Source organism: Nicotiana tabacum, chromosome 18 (assembly GCF_000715075.1).
Source record: "Nicotiana tabacum cultivar K326 chromosome 18, ASM71507v2, whole genome shotgun sequence".
Classification (NCBI taxonomy): Eukaryota; Viridiplantae; Streptophyta; class Magnoliopsida; order Solanales; family Solanaceae; genus Nicotiana; species Nicotiana tabacum.
Window position 1 is genome coordinate 156,810,023 of NC_134097.1, and position 14,766 is coordinate 156,824,788.

A 14,766-nucleotide genomic window follows, 5' to 3' on the forward strand; every position below is an offset into this window, starting at 1 on the left:
TATTTTTATTTCGTACTTGAGCTACTTTCCTAAAAAAGATCGAGAAATGATTGGAGAATCTATAACACCGATAATTATGCAAATACAAGATGCGAAAATGAAATATCAATAGATTTTTACCTTTCATAAATAAAATTCTTAGTTGATAAAATTATATTACAGTTAAACATATAAAACTTTCAATCAACTAATATTTAGAATTTAAATCAACAAGGAAATAAAATATTTCCTCAAGTATTGAAACTAAACATTTTATTCTTTGATTAATTAATAAGAGAAAAATCCAAATCAATCTTTTCTAAAATTCATAATTTTTTAAGCTTACAAAACTCTTAGGATATATAATTTGTTTCCGTAAGAAAAGCATTACCGTGAAAGAAACAAAAAAAATAGAGTTAAATTGATTATAATATAACTTTAAGAGTAAAATTGGTAAGATATACAAATTTGAAGTAATAAAATACTAGAAGATAGAATGTATCTTACGGCTTGTTTGGATGGTTGTTACGTATCGTTTCGTAATGTATCGTATCATATTGTATTGTATTGTACTGTATCGTTTGATGAATATAATGTTTGGATAATTGTATCGTTTGCCGTTATTTCATGATATCACGCACCATTAATATGAAGAATAAACTTGCAATATTATAAAGAAAAATTATGATACGGAGTAAAATTATTATATAAAAAGGTAGGGTAAATGATAAAATAAAATTATTAATAATAATGAAGGGCGAGATGAGAGAAAGAGATAAGGTAACGACGCGACCACACCAAATTGGTCATTACATAAAGTGGATATCTCGTCGTTACGTAACAACGAATTTAACGATACAATACAATAAAATTTAATTTAAGTAACAATCAAAACAAACATCGTATTTAAAGTAACAATCGATACAATATAATAAGTAACAACCATCCAAACAAGCTGTTAGTGAGGAGACAATATTTTTTTATTTTTTTATTTTTTTATTTTTTTGCATTTATAGCAATAAATGACAACTCTCTACATTATTTTTAGACTCATTATTATCACTTGCCAATATTTTTTTACGAGCTACATGATCAATGTTTTCGTTTTCATATCTCTAGAAGAGACACAATTTTACTTCTTTTTTTTTAAAATTTTTCGTACGAAATTCCTACATAAGTTCTCAAAGTTCACTATAAGCCATTGATGACTTTTTTAATTGAACTAGCTAAATAGGATCAACATTCATCATTTTCGGGAACTTACACTTTTTTCTTATTTTTTATTTTATAACTCACACACATTATTTATATAATTTTTAAAATTTATGAACTCATTAATATGGGGTACACGCGCAAAGCGCGTACCCTAAAACTAGTATATATTAATAATGAAAAGAATGTTAAGAATATCATTGTATTCCAATTATGTAGTAGATATCTTTCATGCTTTAATTTTCAGGTTACTAATCTGAGTTTTTATGAATAATTAATTGTTATAATTTAAATGATAGGATAATGTATAAAACTTAAGCTCTTTTGAATAAATTCTCTATAGTCACTCTCTAGTCATTTCACGACTAACTAGCTAATTTACAAACCGCAATAGGTCACTAAAAGCATATGAATTCTATTGTTTCTAATTTATTTTGATTTTGAAATAAACTGAAAATATGAGATCTGATCATTATTATACGAATAAATGTCAGTTCGGTGCACTAAGTTCTTGTTATGTATGCGTGAGACTTCAGGAAGGGCAGCACATTGGGTCATATGTAAGCAGTCGTACCTTACATCTTTACTAGATGTTATTTTCGTGGTTTAAAATCTCCTAATCACATGACGATAATTTTTACCCACTACTAAAAGATCAGATTTTAGAGATGGACAAAATTTTGTAGCTAAATAAAAAAATCCATCATTAATCTCACTTAGCGACGATTAACAACGGATTATCAAGAAATTCTGCTAGCTACGAGCAATTTAGCGACGAAGTTCATAGCTAATTCCCGTTTTTTGTAGTGATCATTTTGACAAGACTATATACCCTCCCATTATAAAAATAATATTCTTTAAAGAATATGTTGAAATATTGTTCTTTTAGTTTAATTATTAATACAGTAATGAAAATATAGTAAGATCACATGTGAAGCATCTAGAGTGTCCACAACTTTTTAGACTTCAAACTATAAACTAACCTATTTATTTCATCTCCCACTACGCCCAATTTCCTCCATTCTTTCGTACAACATCAATAAAGACAATTGTCACAAACAAAGCATAAAAACCAAACTTTCCCATCACTTTATTTGTCTATCTTTTTTCCTACTACTCCCAAATTCCTTCAAAATTTGTTCCAATGGGTTCAAAATTTGTTACTTTTGAACTTCCTTTCCTCCTCTTCTTCTTCTTCTTGATCTTATTAGGGTTTTCAAGAGCAGATATTGACAAAGATAAAAAAGAATGTGCTAACCAACTCGTCGGTCTCGCCACGTGTCTTCCTTATGTTAGCGGAGGCGCCAAAGCTCCCACACCGGATTGTTGCACCGGTTTAAAAGAAGTTTTGGACAAGAGCAAGAAATGCCTTTGTGTTTTGGTGAAAGATAGAGATGATCCTAGCCTTGGTCTTAAGATCAATGCTACTCTTGCACTAAGCCTCCCTACTCTATGCCATGCTCCTGTTAATGCAGCTAATGTATCCATGTGCCCGGGTAAGTACATCACACTCATACTCATACGTATATAGTCACACCTCTCTATAACAGTTAGCATCGCTATATAATAACTATTTCCTCTCTTCTAGTTTAGGTGAACCTATTTCCTTTTTGATCCGTTCCAAAAAGAATGACCCCTTTTTAAATTTGGACACAATTTAGCTTAAACTTCTTATTCTACCTTTAATGAGAAACTTTTATAACCACACAAATACTCTGGATCCCTTTTTGACTTGTTTAGGACCACAAATTCCAAAAGTGTTCATTTTTCTTAAACTTCATACTTAGTTAACAGGTTTACATAAATTGGAACGGAGGGAGTATTCATTATAAGAGCCAAGATTCTTTTGGAACCAATTTTCATGCAATGTTATAATATATATTCTTCCTAACAGCACTTCGTTATAACAACTAAAAAAATCTGGAACAAATGAGGTTGTTATAGAGAGGTTTGACTGTATCGTTAATTTTATGTTGTCGGTATATATAAATTAAATTACTTTTTGGTGTCATTCAAGGTTATATATTTGAAATAAAAATGTATACTTAGATGTATTATAACATTTGGAGTTGTGATTTATGCCAGAGCTGTTGCACTTGCCACCAAATTCACCAGATGCTAAGGTTTTTGAAGATTTTGCTAAGAGCGCAAAAGCAAGTTCTAGTGCTCCATCTGCACCAGGTAAACATGAAAAGTTACAAAATCATTAATCTAATAGATTTGATTAAATCTAATGCTAGCCTTTTTGTCTTTTTATTTTATACGTCACTCTTTTCTTTTTAAAGTTATTTAAAAAAAGGATACTTTTTTATATTTAAAAATTCTTAATTTTAAACTTCATATTTTATCCTTAATATCATGTTTTCATAGTTATAGAAATGTTATGACATGTTAAGACTATAAGTTTTATCAATACTTTTGGTATGTGTTAAAAATCTTTCTTTCTTTCTTAAACTCAACGGCGAACTTACACGGAGCCTTGTGGGTGCTCAAGCACCCATCGGCTTTCACCAAATTTAGTAGATTTACACAGACAATTATAAAAAAATTAGATAAATATTGAGCGAACACCTACTACTAAATTTATTTTTCCTCTTCTTTCGGAACTCTTTTCGGCAAACATCCACTACTTTAAAATCTTGGGTTTGCCGCTGCTACTATCATATAAATTGAAACTAATTGAGTAATATTTTTTCATTTATGACCTTTCCTTTTACAGTTAGTGGAAGCTCTAATGGAAAAGCAGCAACTACAGCTAATGAGAAAAATGATGGAGGAGATAGAAGAAAATGGATGGGAATTGTTGAGATGACTATGGGATTTTTAGTTATTATGGTGCTTTAATATCTCACCTAATAATTGAATACATAGTTATTATTGTATTTTTGTACCTTATTGTTTTTTATGTTTTCTTTTTATGTTCCTTTTTTGTGGTGTTGGCTTACATTAGTGTGCCTTTGTTTTCTTTTGTAGCTCCTGATTTGTCTCTTTAATTCTTTGGATTCTGTTATTCCTTTGAGCTGTCAAAAACAGAATTAATATTTGCTATGTATGAAACTTACAAGTTTTTTGTCTTTGGAATCTCTCACACCACCACCCCACTTTTAAAAAATGGATGATAAATTACTTTGGGTCCTCTTATTTACTTATTTGTATTTGTAACAACCCAGCCCAATAGTGATATTATTCGTTTTGGGTCTAGGTCTGCATAGCTTTAAAATACGTCACTAGTCTAAGATATGTTTATTGATATATTCAGTATCTTTCCCGTATTTTGTCGATGTGGGATTCGCCTAAGGTGACACATACATCCCCTTGGGACTCAGCGTCCTCGCTGAAGTTTGCCCAACCATCATTCAATGTTGCACGCGGAGTGACTCTGATACTATATGTAACAGTTCAGTCCACTAGTGATATTGTCTGTTTTGGGTATAGGTCCGTACAACTTTAAAATGCACTACTAGAGTCTAAGACTTGTTTACTTATATGCCAAACATCTCTCTCATATTTTATCGATGAAAGATTCGCCCAAAGTATCACAGTGTCCTTTGAAATATGTTACTAGCACTTGTTTCTATTTATTATTTTTGGTTTATTAAATTAAAATTAGAATCACATAAAGCACTCACTGAGTGTCCTTTGAAAAGGACAAACTCTTTCTCGATCTATACATTTAGATATCTTGTATATGAATTATATACATTTTACTCTTTTTTTTTTGCCCATTTCTTTTGCAAGAACCTTAAATAATGGTAAAAGAATTCCATTTAAATCACGGAGAACTAGCAAGTTAATTATAAAATTATGAAACATTGAGCTATAAAGAATGAACAAAGAATCAATATTAATCTATCTATTAAGCTTCATGTTAAGTTAATCTATGGGTTAAACAAACAACTACAAAAAACTCAGTCTAATTTCACAAGTGAGATCTGGGGAGGATAATATGTACGTAGACCTTACTCATCCCTTCAAGAAGATATAAAAGCCGTTTTCGAAAGACCATCGGCTTAGAAAAGATAAGTTAATCTATGGTTAAGCATGGAAATTTAAATCACTACTTTTAAAGTAATATTTTTGTTTATGTGTGTGTCTAAAAGAGCCAACCGAGAAAACAAAGCAAATACGAATGCCAGTATATTATAACGTGAATTGTTTTTTCAAATAAGTATCTCTACAATAGAAAAGAAAAGGATAGTTCAAAATGTGTAGAAAAGCATTGACTAATATTTTTTTTATAAAGGATAGACTAATATAATGATGGAAAAAGAAAACTTTTCAAAGACTAATTAGAAAAAATAACACTGTATAGCCGCCGTAAAAATAATAGTCGAAAAATATATAAATTTTTTATATTTTTTCAATATATATACATTTTGTATGTTATATACAAAAATAATATATATTTTATATATATTTTTAGGCTAATAAATGTAAATAATTTCTGGCGCGGATTAAAAGTGATAATACCCCGACTAATTATCTAATAAAATTGTGAATTGTAAAAAAAAAAAAAAAAAATGGCAACGACAAATCAGCGCAACATGGACTAAACCAAAAAGGGAAACTTACACAAATGTCCCAAATAAACCTCAACTTACCAACCTCTAGCCATTAGTCATAGACTTACTAAACTAGCCAACAAAAATTGAAAAACCAAATAAAAGGGTTCTTTCTCTCAAAGAATCACATGCAAAAATCACCTTCCATATTTTTAAGCATGATTAGCAACACTAAATACAAGATGGAAAGAAAATTTCACGGATGAGGTAGCAAATAAGGTGATGAAATACAAAAATATATACAATATTCCAAAAATCTAAACAAAAAAAATAACCTTTTCAATGGGTATAGTTGAAATTCATTGAAAATATACAGATAAGTCAATATACAAAATTTGAGAAAGATTGGAGGTGATTTGGACTGGTTAATTATCAAAATTCGTAATTAAATCGAGTTCAAAAAAGTCTTCTGCGACGCATGTATCACGCATGTATCTCACACACAGGTATACATGGATATACATATGATACATAATTTGATACAAATATGATACATATGTGATACACAAATGATACACAGTATGATACACCTATCATTTTTTTCATGTTCAGTTTTTACTTCGAATTTTCAATTCAAACCACCTCAAAACTTCACCAAATCATCCCAAAAATTGAGATTCAAGCTCCTTAAGTTGTGCCCAATCTATTCCAATAGCACCCACTCAAAACACAGCAAAAATTTGATATTTTTTTACTACAAATAGCTAATTGGCTAATTTGGCTAATATTAGTAATATTTTATCAATTGGCCAATTTTTGTAATGAGCTACTTATAAATGGACATAGTTGGTAATTTCCCAACCAAAAATGGGCCAATTCTTCCTTCTATCGAACAAACAGCCCATGCCAGAGGGTGATTTACAAGAATGATTTTTATAAGGTTGATTTGAATTTTTGGCTCCGTTTAATAGTGTTTTTAAAAAATGGTCTTTATTGGTTATCTGGTATAAGTTCAAATTGTAATGTATGCATACATTAATTTTGCCTATGAATATACACTAAACCTGCTCAATTAGCTACTAACCTTGCCTGATAGACAAAAATTACATGTGATACTCAAGCAAGTTGTGCGCATCCCACCTAATTATACGATACATTTATTGGCTACTGCATAATTTTCCTCACCAAATTTTAGACATATATTTGTAATCCGAGCCTTAGATTTCCAAGATTGACAGAGGATAGAGGTTATAGCGACTGTGGGTTTCCTCTCTTACAAAAATAATAATAATATATATATATATATATATATATATATATATATATATATATATATATATATATATATATATATATATATTACAACTCTTCTGCCGTACCCATTTGCTAGTCCATCTCCATTTTCCTAACCACATGATATGGCAAGAGTAGGTGAGGAAAATGACAAGGACCAGAACACATTTTGTATAGATTAATTATAATTATAAAAAAAAATATTCACGTTAAACAAAAACGGAACAAGTTTTTGTTTATTTATTTGCTTCCTCATTTGAGATAAAAAAATGGCTTAAATGTTATAGGAGCTCGATTTTTTGTTTTGTTTATTATAGGGAAATTACTCATAGTGAGCATAGTTCTTCGTCGTAACAAGGAAATAAGCATCTGATTTTAAAAGAGTAAATTTAATCGTGTCACACTAATACACATCATATATAGCAAAGGTTAACACTTTATTTATTTTAAATAAATACTATTTAAAAAAATTATATTCTATACATACCTTTTAAGGTTTATAGCAAAATATTTAATTTTGGTTACCTCCTAGCCCTAAGCCATTAAATACGCTATTCAGTTACACTATTTTCTTTCTCTCTCTACTTTAATACATCACATTCTCTTCAAGGTATATTTAGAGGTTGGCACAATATTGTGAATACATGGATGGAGGTAGAAGTCCAAATACGAATTCGGTCGAACTCGACAGTTTTTGTTCAATAGTGTTGTTTGCAATAAATTTGTGCAGAAAAAATAAAACTGTAACCACAAATAACTATAAAGATTAATAAAAATTTCGGGTTACAACTCTGTTTATCCCTTAATGCTTTCCTCCGATTTGTTATCCGTAATTCGAGGGCCTTAGTGGCGTATTTCTCGAACGTAGGATGATATGCATCTCCTTGATGTATTTGATGATCAAGAAGCATATAGCAGCACTCCATTTGGGTCTTGAATGTTGCTAGTAGTTTGAGCAAGACCGATTTGAAATGTCTTTGATCTCTTAAAGAATATTCCAAGAATTTTATGAAATTTCGAAGATCGTATATTTGATCTCATAACGTATATTCCGAGAGTTTATAGAACTGCTGAGATAGTTTTTGAAGGATATTTATAAGCATGAATTAGGGGTTGGATGGAGTAGCCATTAAGCAACCCTAATGGGCTCATCTAGTATATGTTCTAGTCCAAATTTTGTATGCACTAATTTGACAAATTTTCAATATCTACAAGTGTATTTCTATTATAAAAATCATTAAATATGTATATGTATTAAATTTAGAATCCAATAATTAATTAGTAGTTATAATCGTTGTTCTAAAATTCAGAACTTATAAAATTGAAATCATGGCTAAATATATCTTAATGTGATTTTACTTTGTACTTTGTTCAGTTAATAGAAATTATGTTAAAATCAATACACAAAATACTTTGTACTTCTTTTTGTTTTTTTGGTAACTAAATTTTTGTATTAATCACCTTTGAAACTGTACAAAATCATAGCTAATCAAACACAATTAGCTATCTAAACACAATCATAGAAGCTAATGATTTAGGAGCGCACACTCTATCCTATGCCACCAAAGCTTTCCTAGTGATTGTGTTACTCCCTGACCATACATAGCTTCTATAATAAGCATCTATAGTTTTCAGGACCTTTGCATGTATTAGAAACAGTTGTGCCCAGTAGGCCTGAATTCTAAAGAGCACAGATTTGACCAGCTAAGTTCTGCCTGCATAGGACAACTTTCTGGCAGTCCAAGAAGTTACTCTAGTTGTGATCTTTTGTATTAGTGGTTGCAATTGTAGTAATGTGAGCTTCTTTGTTGATAAAGGCACCCCCAAGTATTTAAAAAGTAAGGTTCCATGCACACAACCTAAGTGGCTTAATATGTTGTCTTGAATCTCTATTTAACTTCACCAAAATACACACAACTCTTACCAAGATTAGCCTGAAATCTTGAAGCTTCAAAAAGCTGGCTAAAAGACTTGTGTAGAGCAGTAATAAAAGTTAAGTTCCCTTTGACAAAGAGGAACAGATCATCTGCAAAACTGAGGTGTGTAATTCCTAGTTTTGCACATCTTGGGTGAAACTAAAAGGATCTATCTTCTTTCAATTCATTGAGCTTTCTGCTTAGATATTCCGTAGCAATTGCAAACAGAAAAGGAGACATTGGGTCTCCTTGTCGAAGACCTCTTGCTGCATTGAAAGGTTCACTTGGCTCACCATTGATCATCATAGTATAATTTACTGTTTGGACATACTCCATTACCCAAGTAATAAACTGTTCTAGGAATCCAAGCTCTGCAAGCATCTGCCTCAGAAATGGCTATTCTACAGATTCATACGCTTTTTGCATGTCAATTTTTATCATGCATCTGGGTGATACATTCTTCCTTGTATAGGATTTGATAAGCTCGTGAGCAAGAATTATATTATCAGCTATTTTTCTTCCCGGGATAAACCCCTGGGTCTCACAAATGATGTCTGGTACCACACCTTGCAATCTGAAGTCTAATATTTTAGCAATCATTTTGTATAGGATAGTAAAATATGCAATGAGTCTATACTCCTTCACTGAATTTGGATTGTTAGTCTTTGGGATCAGAGTGATGGTTGTACAGTTTATTTTCTTATACAATTTTCCAGTTTTGAAGAAATCCTCTATAGCTTCTACTACTTCTGATTTCACTATTGACCATACTTTCTTGAAGAAGTATGCATTATATCCATCCACACCTTGTGATTTGTCATTTCCTATTGAGGATAAGCCTTCATAAATCTCATGTTCAGTCACCTCTGCACATAGTCTTATTCTTTGCTGATGTGAGATGGTTAGTCCTTTCCTCATAGTGATCTTGTTGACTGTTGGTAATGTATGAGCTGCATATCTCATCAAGCCTTTGTAAAAATTCACTATTTTCTCTTTGATTTTCTTTGGCTCAGATAGCCTTTTGTTGCTGAGTGATGTAAGTTCTGTTATCTGCTTTCTCTGAGTCCTCTCCTTGATCAGGGCTGAAAAATATTTAGTATTGGAGTCCCCTAGCTTGATCCAGTTAGCCTTGGACTTCTGCTACAAAGCACTTTCTTCAGCCATGGACCATTTCTCCAAGTTTTGTATTAACTCTCTTTTTTTTCCAATAGTTCAATATTACTCTTCATGTGTATTTGCTCTTGAGTGATCGCTAGCTCTTGCCTGGCCTTTTCTATTTTCTGATTAATGAACTTAAACTCTTCATTATTCAGCCTCTTTAGTACTGGTCTGAGACACTTCATCTTCACCCAAATGTTCTTCATCTTGATTGTGGTATATGACTGATGCCAGATCTCCTCTACTATCTTCAGAAATTCCTCATGATTGGCCCATACATTGAAAAATTTGAAAGGTACCCTGATATTACTGCTAGAAGAAGCTAATGTCAGTAGCATAGGGGCATGAGCTGATATGAAAGGTACATCATATTTCATTATCAGGTGCCCACATGCCATCATCCATTCATGATTTCCAAAAGCGCTATCCAATCTACTATAAATTCTGTCTGATCCTGGCAATTTATTGTACCAGGTGTAGTAGTCTCCTCCCCATTGTATTTTTGTTAGGAGCCATTCATGTGCGCATTCAGAATAGTCTTTAATTTCAGTATATGTAATTGGATTACCAAATAGTCGATCATCCTGGAACATAATTGCATTAAAGTCTTCCACCACAAGCCAAGGCTTATTGATACCTACTGCTGCTCCTCGCAAGTTATCCCATAGCGATTTCCTGTGCTCAATAGTATTGAAACCATATACTATGGTGAGGCAACAATTCAGATCCCCTACTTTGCTTATGGCCTCACAATGGATAATTTGGGCTTCAGCTTTCAACAGATTAACTTTACACCACTGTGGATCCCAGGCCAACTACAATCTTCCATTTGCTGCAGTTTGGTAGTTAGTAATCATCTCCCAGTTAGGATTTATTTTTTTGTTAATCTTCATGGAATCGTGCTCCTTTATTCTTGTTTCTATAAGCCCTGCCAGTCTTATTTTTTTATTTTTAAAGTAATTCCTCAATTCCTTCTGTTTATACCTCTTATTCATTCCTCTAACATTCCAAAATATCCAATTCATTAGATAATTTTGGAACCTCTTCCTCTATCCAGGGGTAGGCCTTGGACTTTACTGCTTCCTTCATGTAGCACTTCAAACCCATTCTTGGTTGGAACAGAGCATAGGATAGGGAAGTTTTGTAGATTGAACTCCGGGCTTACTTCCAAAGCTTTCGCTCTGCTCTTTTCCGGTCTCTCTTCCACTCTATTAGCAGGAGGAGTACTTTTCTGTTCATTATACTGCTGGTCTTGTTGTTTGCCCTCACCAGAGGATTCTGCTTGATCACCACCTGTTGAAAGTGCTTTCGTAGGTCCTTTGCACCTCCATTCTTGTGTGACAGCTTTAGTATTCCTCTTTATTTTGGGTTGAGGGATCTGTTGCAACTTCTGTTTATCCTTTTCATGGCAGATATAACCTATTAATTGACATATTCCACAGCACTCATGTTACATCTCGCGTTTTCGTACGTTAAAAGTTTCGTCTTTAGTTAATTAACGTAGACTTGGGTATGAGATCATCTTGATGTTAACGTATTTACGCTATTTATAACAAGCGATAAAGAAGTGTCATGAAGGATAAAGGGTACACGAATTAAAGAAAACGAGTTTCGTTGAAAGTGGCCAATTTGGGATAAAATATAGGTTAAGCAATAATACCCGATGATTATGAACTAGTACCATATAAGGTACTATATGACCACGATAGTATAATGTATAAAGTATATATAAAGTATATTAAAATAAGTAGAATTTTAAGTAATTTGAGATAATTTTTAAATTATACGGGTAATTGATTAATTACCGGGTAACAAGACATTCCCCTGTTAACTATTAAATTATGGGATAAGGCTAACACCCCCTCTCCCAAAACATGACAGCCCCCGCATATAACTTAAGATGACTCTTAAGTAATTTTTATAGGTGGCAACTCATTTAGCAAAGAAAGGGACACATCATTTCCATGCAATTCTTTCTCTCAGAATTGTGTTAGGAACTTTTACAATTCTTATCAATTTATTTACTATCAATTCTTACATTAGGAACTTTAACAATTGTATTAGATACATCATTTCTTATCAATTCTTACATTAGGAAGTTTATCAAGAGTAGAACGTTGCCATCTTATCAAAATTTCAAATTTATGATTTTCTAACACTTTATTAACAATGAGGCTTTTTAGAAGCCTAACAACGTAAAACTTTTACGGTTTTAAAGGAGTACGGTGCAATCTTCTCCAAGAATATTATACGGAGTTTTTTCTACTCTAGGTATGTTAAGGCCATTCCTTCTTTCTTTTGGCATGGTCTAAACTATACTAAAGAAACGAGCAAATGCACAGTTTCCACAAATTACTTTATTTATAGAAATACTAGGGGTGTCTATATTCTTGATTCCCCATGTGAATTATTATCATCTTCTGTTCATGGGTCTCAGAATAATACGCAGTTAAAAAAGTTTATCCGGAAGGAATATTGAAATTTTTACGTATTTTTCATGTATTTCACCCATTTATACATGTGTATCGACCCGTGACCATATGGCGTTATATACGCGTATATATGTAAATATATGTATATGAGATATGGAAAAAGATTACGGCATTATATATGCACCACCACCTGATTAGATGGTATATGTTGATGATGTTGCCCACAGTGGCCGAGACGATATGATAGGATGCCCTCAGTGGCTTGATGATATTATGCACACCCATACCTATGCATGTCACGACATTTATACGCATGTGCATGATATTATAAATGTTTCAAAATTTACAAAGTTATTCAAATTTAAAATGTGTTTCTTTATTCCATGTTTCATCTATATCTTTTACGTACTAATTTTCATGCCTTACATACTCAGTACATTTTTTCGTACTGACGCCTCTGTATGAAACTTATAACCATTCACTACGTACTTAGACATTGTTGTGACCTGAAGCCCAGGTCCCCAAGATATATCTTTCAAAAATTGATTTACACAATTATTTGGATTATTTACCTACATAGAGTTAAAAATATTCATAAGTTAGCACAACTTATGAATCAATTTTTATACATTCACTACATATGTATATATATATATATATATATATATATATATACACACACACATACACACACACACACACACACACACACACATATATATATATATATATATATATATATATATATCTCCAGTTCCGTCTTTGTACAGTTATGTTTCTATTAGAGGTCTGTAGACAGTATGTCTAGTTGGGCTGTATGTGGCCTTGTCGGCTTTCAGTTTTGGATGTATAGTTATTTATAGCAGCCTTACCTGCTCGCCCACTGTATTCTGCGTGTATACGTACATATGCCTTGTTGACAAGTTTTCTTCATGTATGTTATTTTCGTAATTCAACAGGTGTTATTCAGGTTCATATCTTAGACGCATGCTTAGGGGTGTTTGACAGGTAGGACTCAGTTACCCGTCGCAGCCTATCGGTTTGGGTCGTGACAACTCAGGCTTCCAATCATAGGTCACAACTTGTTGAAAGTGTCTGCCTTTTGGATCGACCACTGTAACTTCAGAAGGAAGTGGATCACTGATGTTTACTTCTACCAACATTCTTGCAAAGGATATCCTTATTTGTTTTGTGGTACCCTCATCTACAAACAAATGGGTTCGTAAAGCACTTGCTATCCTACTCAAGGATTTGCTACTCCAACAACTCATTGGAAGGTTGGGGAATTTGACCCATAGGGGAATCTCAGTGGGAAATTCGTTATTGAAATCCAACTCCGTTGTCCAAGGTTCTAAAATTATAGGTCGATTACTAATGGTGTATGGTCCAGCATAAAAAACAGTGTGCATATCAGTAATTGAGTGGAATCGAATCACATAATATCCCTCTTCATGCAAATAGACATCTGATGCTTCTATATTCAACCAATTTTGACTAACATACCTGCTCATGGCATTATATCCTGGTGTCTCTCCTATGATGTAGGCAATTAAAGCACACTTCCATTTTTCCTCCTCTGGTTCTACTTTTTCTGCTTCTAATTGCACCATAGTTTGGCCATTTACAATTTTGTATTGGGATGTAGGATAGTGTCATACCATTTGTTGCATACCTATTTCCTTTCAACAGATTTGTCCATGCACTCAACGGCTTTGCTGCCTCTGCTGTTTGTTTAGTTGATTTATGCTCTGAAGTCCCTGTTTCATTAGTTCCACTGCCTTTGATTCTGTATTTCTCTGAGTTATTGCCTCTGTAGTATTCTTCAGAGGTTCATTCATGGTCAGCTTCTTTGAAATCCCACTAAGGTTTGATGTAGATCCTGTTTTCACAGATCTAATCTCTTCAGCTATTTGCACAGGGGAAGCCATTGTTGCTGCCTTAGGAGTTCCATCACCTTGAATTCGAGCTCCAACTGAGCTCCCAAAGGAAACTATGGGTACTTTTTTTGGTCTTCCTCGCCCTCTCTCTCATCCCCGTCCTTGCTCTCCTTCCATGAACACACCGGCGTATGTTTAGCTAACATGCGCCGAGAGCATGAGTGAGAGAGTAGGGAGAGAAAGTTTTTCAAAAAATATACTTTATACTTTGGTGTTGTCAAAGTAAATTGATTATTATAAACTAGCCAACTTATAATAAGCTCTCAGAATATAAAAGAACGTGTTTAATTAGGCACACGAACTAAAGTGATGTATATAGTGAAGATTTTTATAATTA

At 32.7% G+C, this 14,766-nt stretch overlaps 2 protein-coding genes across 2 annotated transcripts; one reads left to right on the forward strand and one right to left on the reverse strand.

Moving 5' to 3' along the window:
- Positions 1–2,200: 2,200 nt before the first annotated feature.
- LOC107781098 (non-specific lipid transfer protein GPI-anchored 6-like) lies at positions 2,201–4,265 on the forward strand. Its single transcript, XM_016601738.2, has 3 exons — positions 2,201–2,687; positions 3,277–3,372; positions 3,911–4,265. The coding sequence occupies exons 1-3, from the start codon at positions 2,336–2,338 to the stop codon at positions 4,033–4,035; spliced, it is 573 nt and encodes a 190-aa protein (XP_016457224.1). The 5' UTR covers positions 2,201–2,335; the 3' UTR covers positions 4,036–4,265.
- A 4,796-nt stretch (positions 4,266–9,061) lies between these two features.
- Positions 9,062–14,102, reverse strand: LOC142172779 (uncharacterized). Its single transcript, XM_075236464.1, has 5 exons — positions 13,865–14,102; positions 11,226–11,479; positions 10,125–10,857; positions 9,464–9,984; positions 9,062–9,283 (listed from the first exon to the last, which is right to left on the reverse strand). Exons 1-5 carry the CDS (start codon positions 14,100–14,102, stop codon positions 9,062–9,064), a joined length of 1,968 nt encoding a protein of 655 aa, XP_075092565.1.
- Between the last annotated feature and the right edge of the window lie 664 nt (positions 14,103–14,766).

Coding starts and splice junctions, on each gene's coding strand:
- LOC107781098 (XM_016601738.2), top strand. CDS start 2,336: ATGGGTTCAAAATTTGTTACTTTTGAACTTCCTTTCCTCCTCTTCTTC. Junction 2,688..3,276: donor TAATGTATCCATGTGCCCGG/GTAAGTACATCA, acceptor GATTTATGCCAG/AGCTGTTGCACTTGCCACCA. Junction 3,373..3,910: donor TAGTGCTCCATCTGCACCAG/GTAAACATGAAA, acceptor TTCCTTTTACAG/TTAGTGGAAGCTCTAATGGA.
- LOC142172779 (XM_075236464.1), bottom strand. CDS start 14,102: ATGGTGCAATTAGAAGCAGAAAAAGTAGAACCAGAGGAGGAAAAATGG. Junction 10,858..11,225: donor GCAGAGCGAAAGCTTTGGAA/GTAAGCCCGGAG, acceptor TGGGATCCACAG/TGGTGTAAAGTTAATCTGTT. Junction 9,985..10,124: donor AGAGCAAATACACATGAAGA/GTAATATTGAAC, acceptor AATATTTTTCAG/CCCTGATCAAGGAGAGGACT.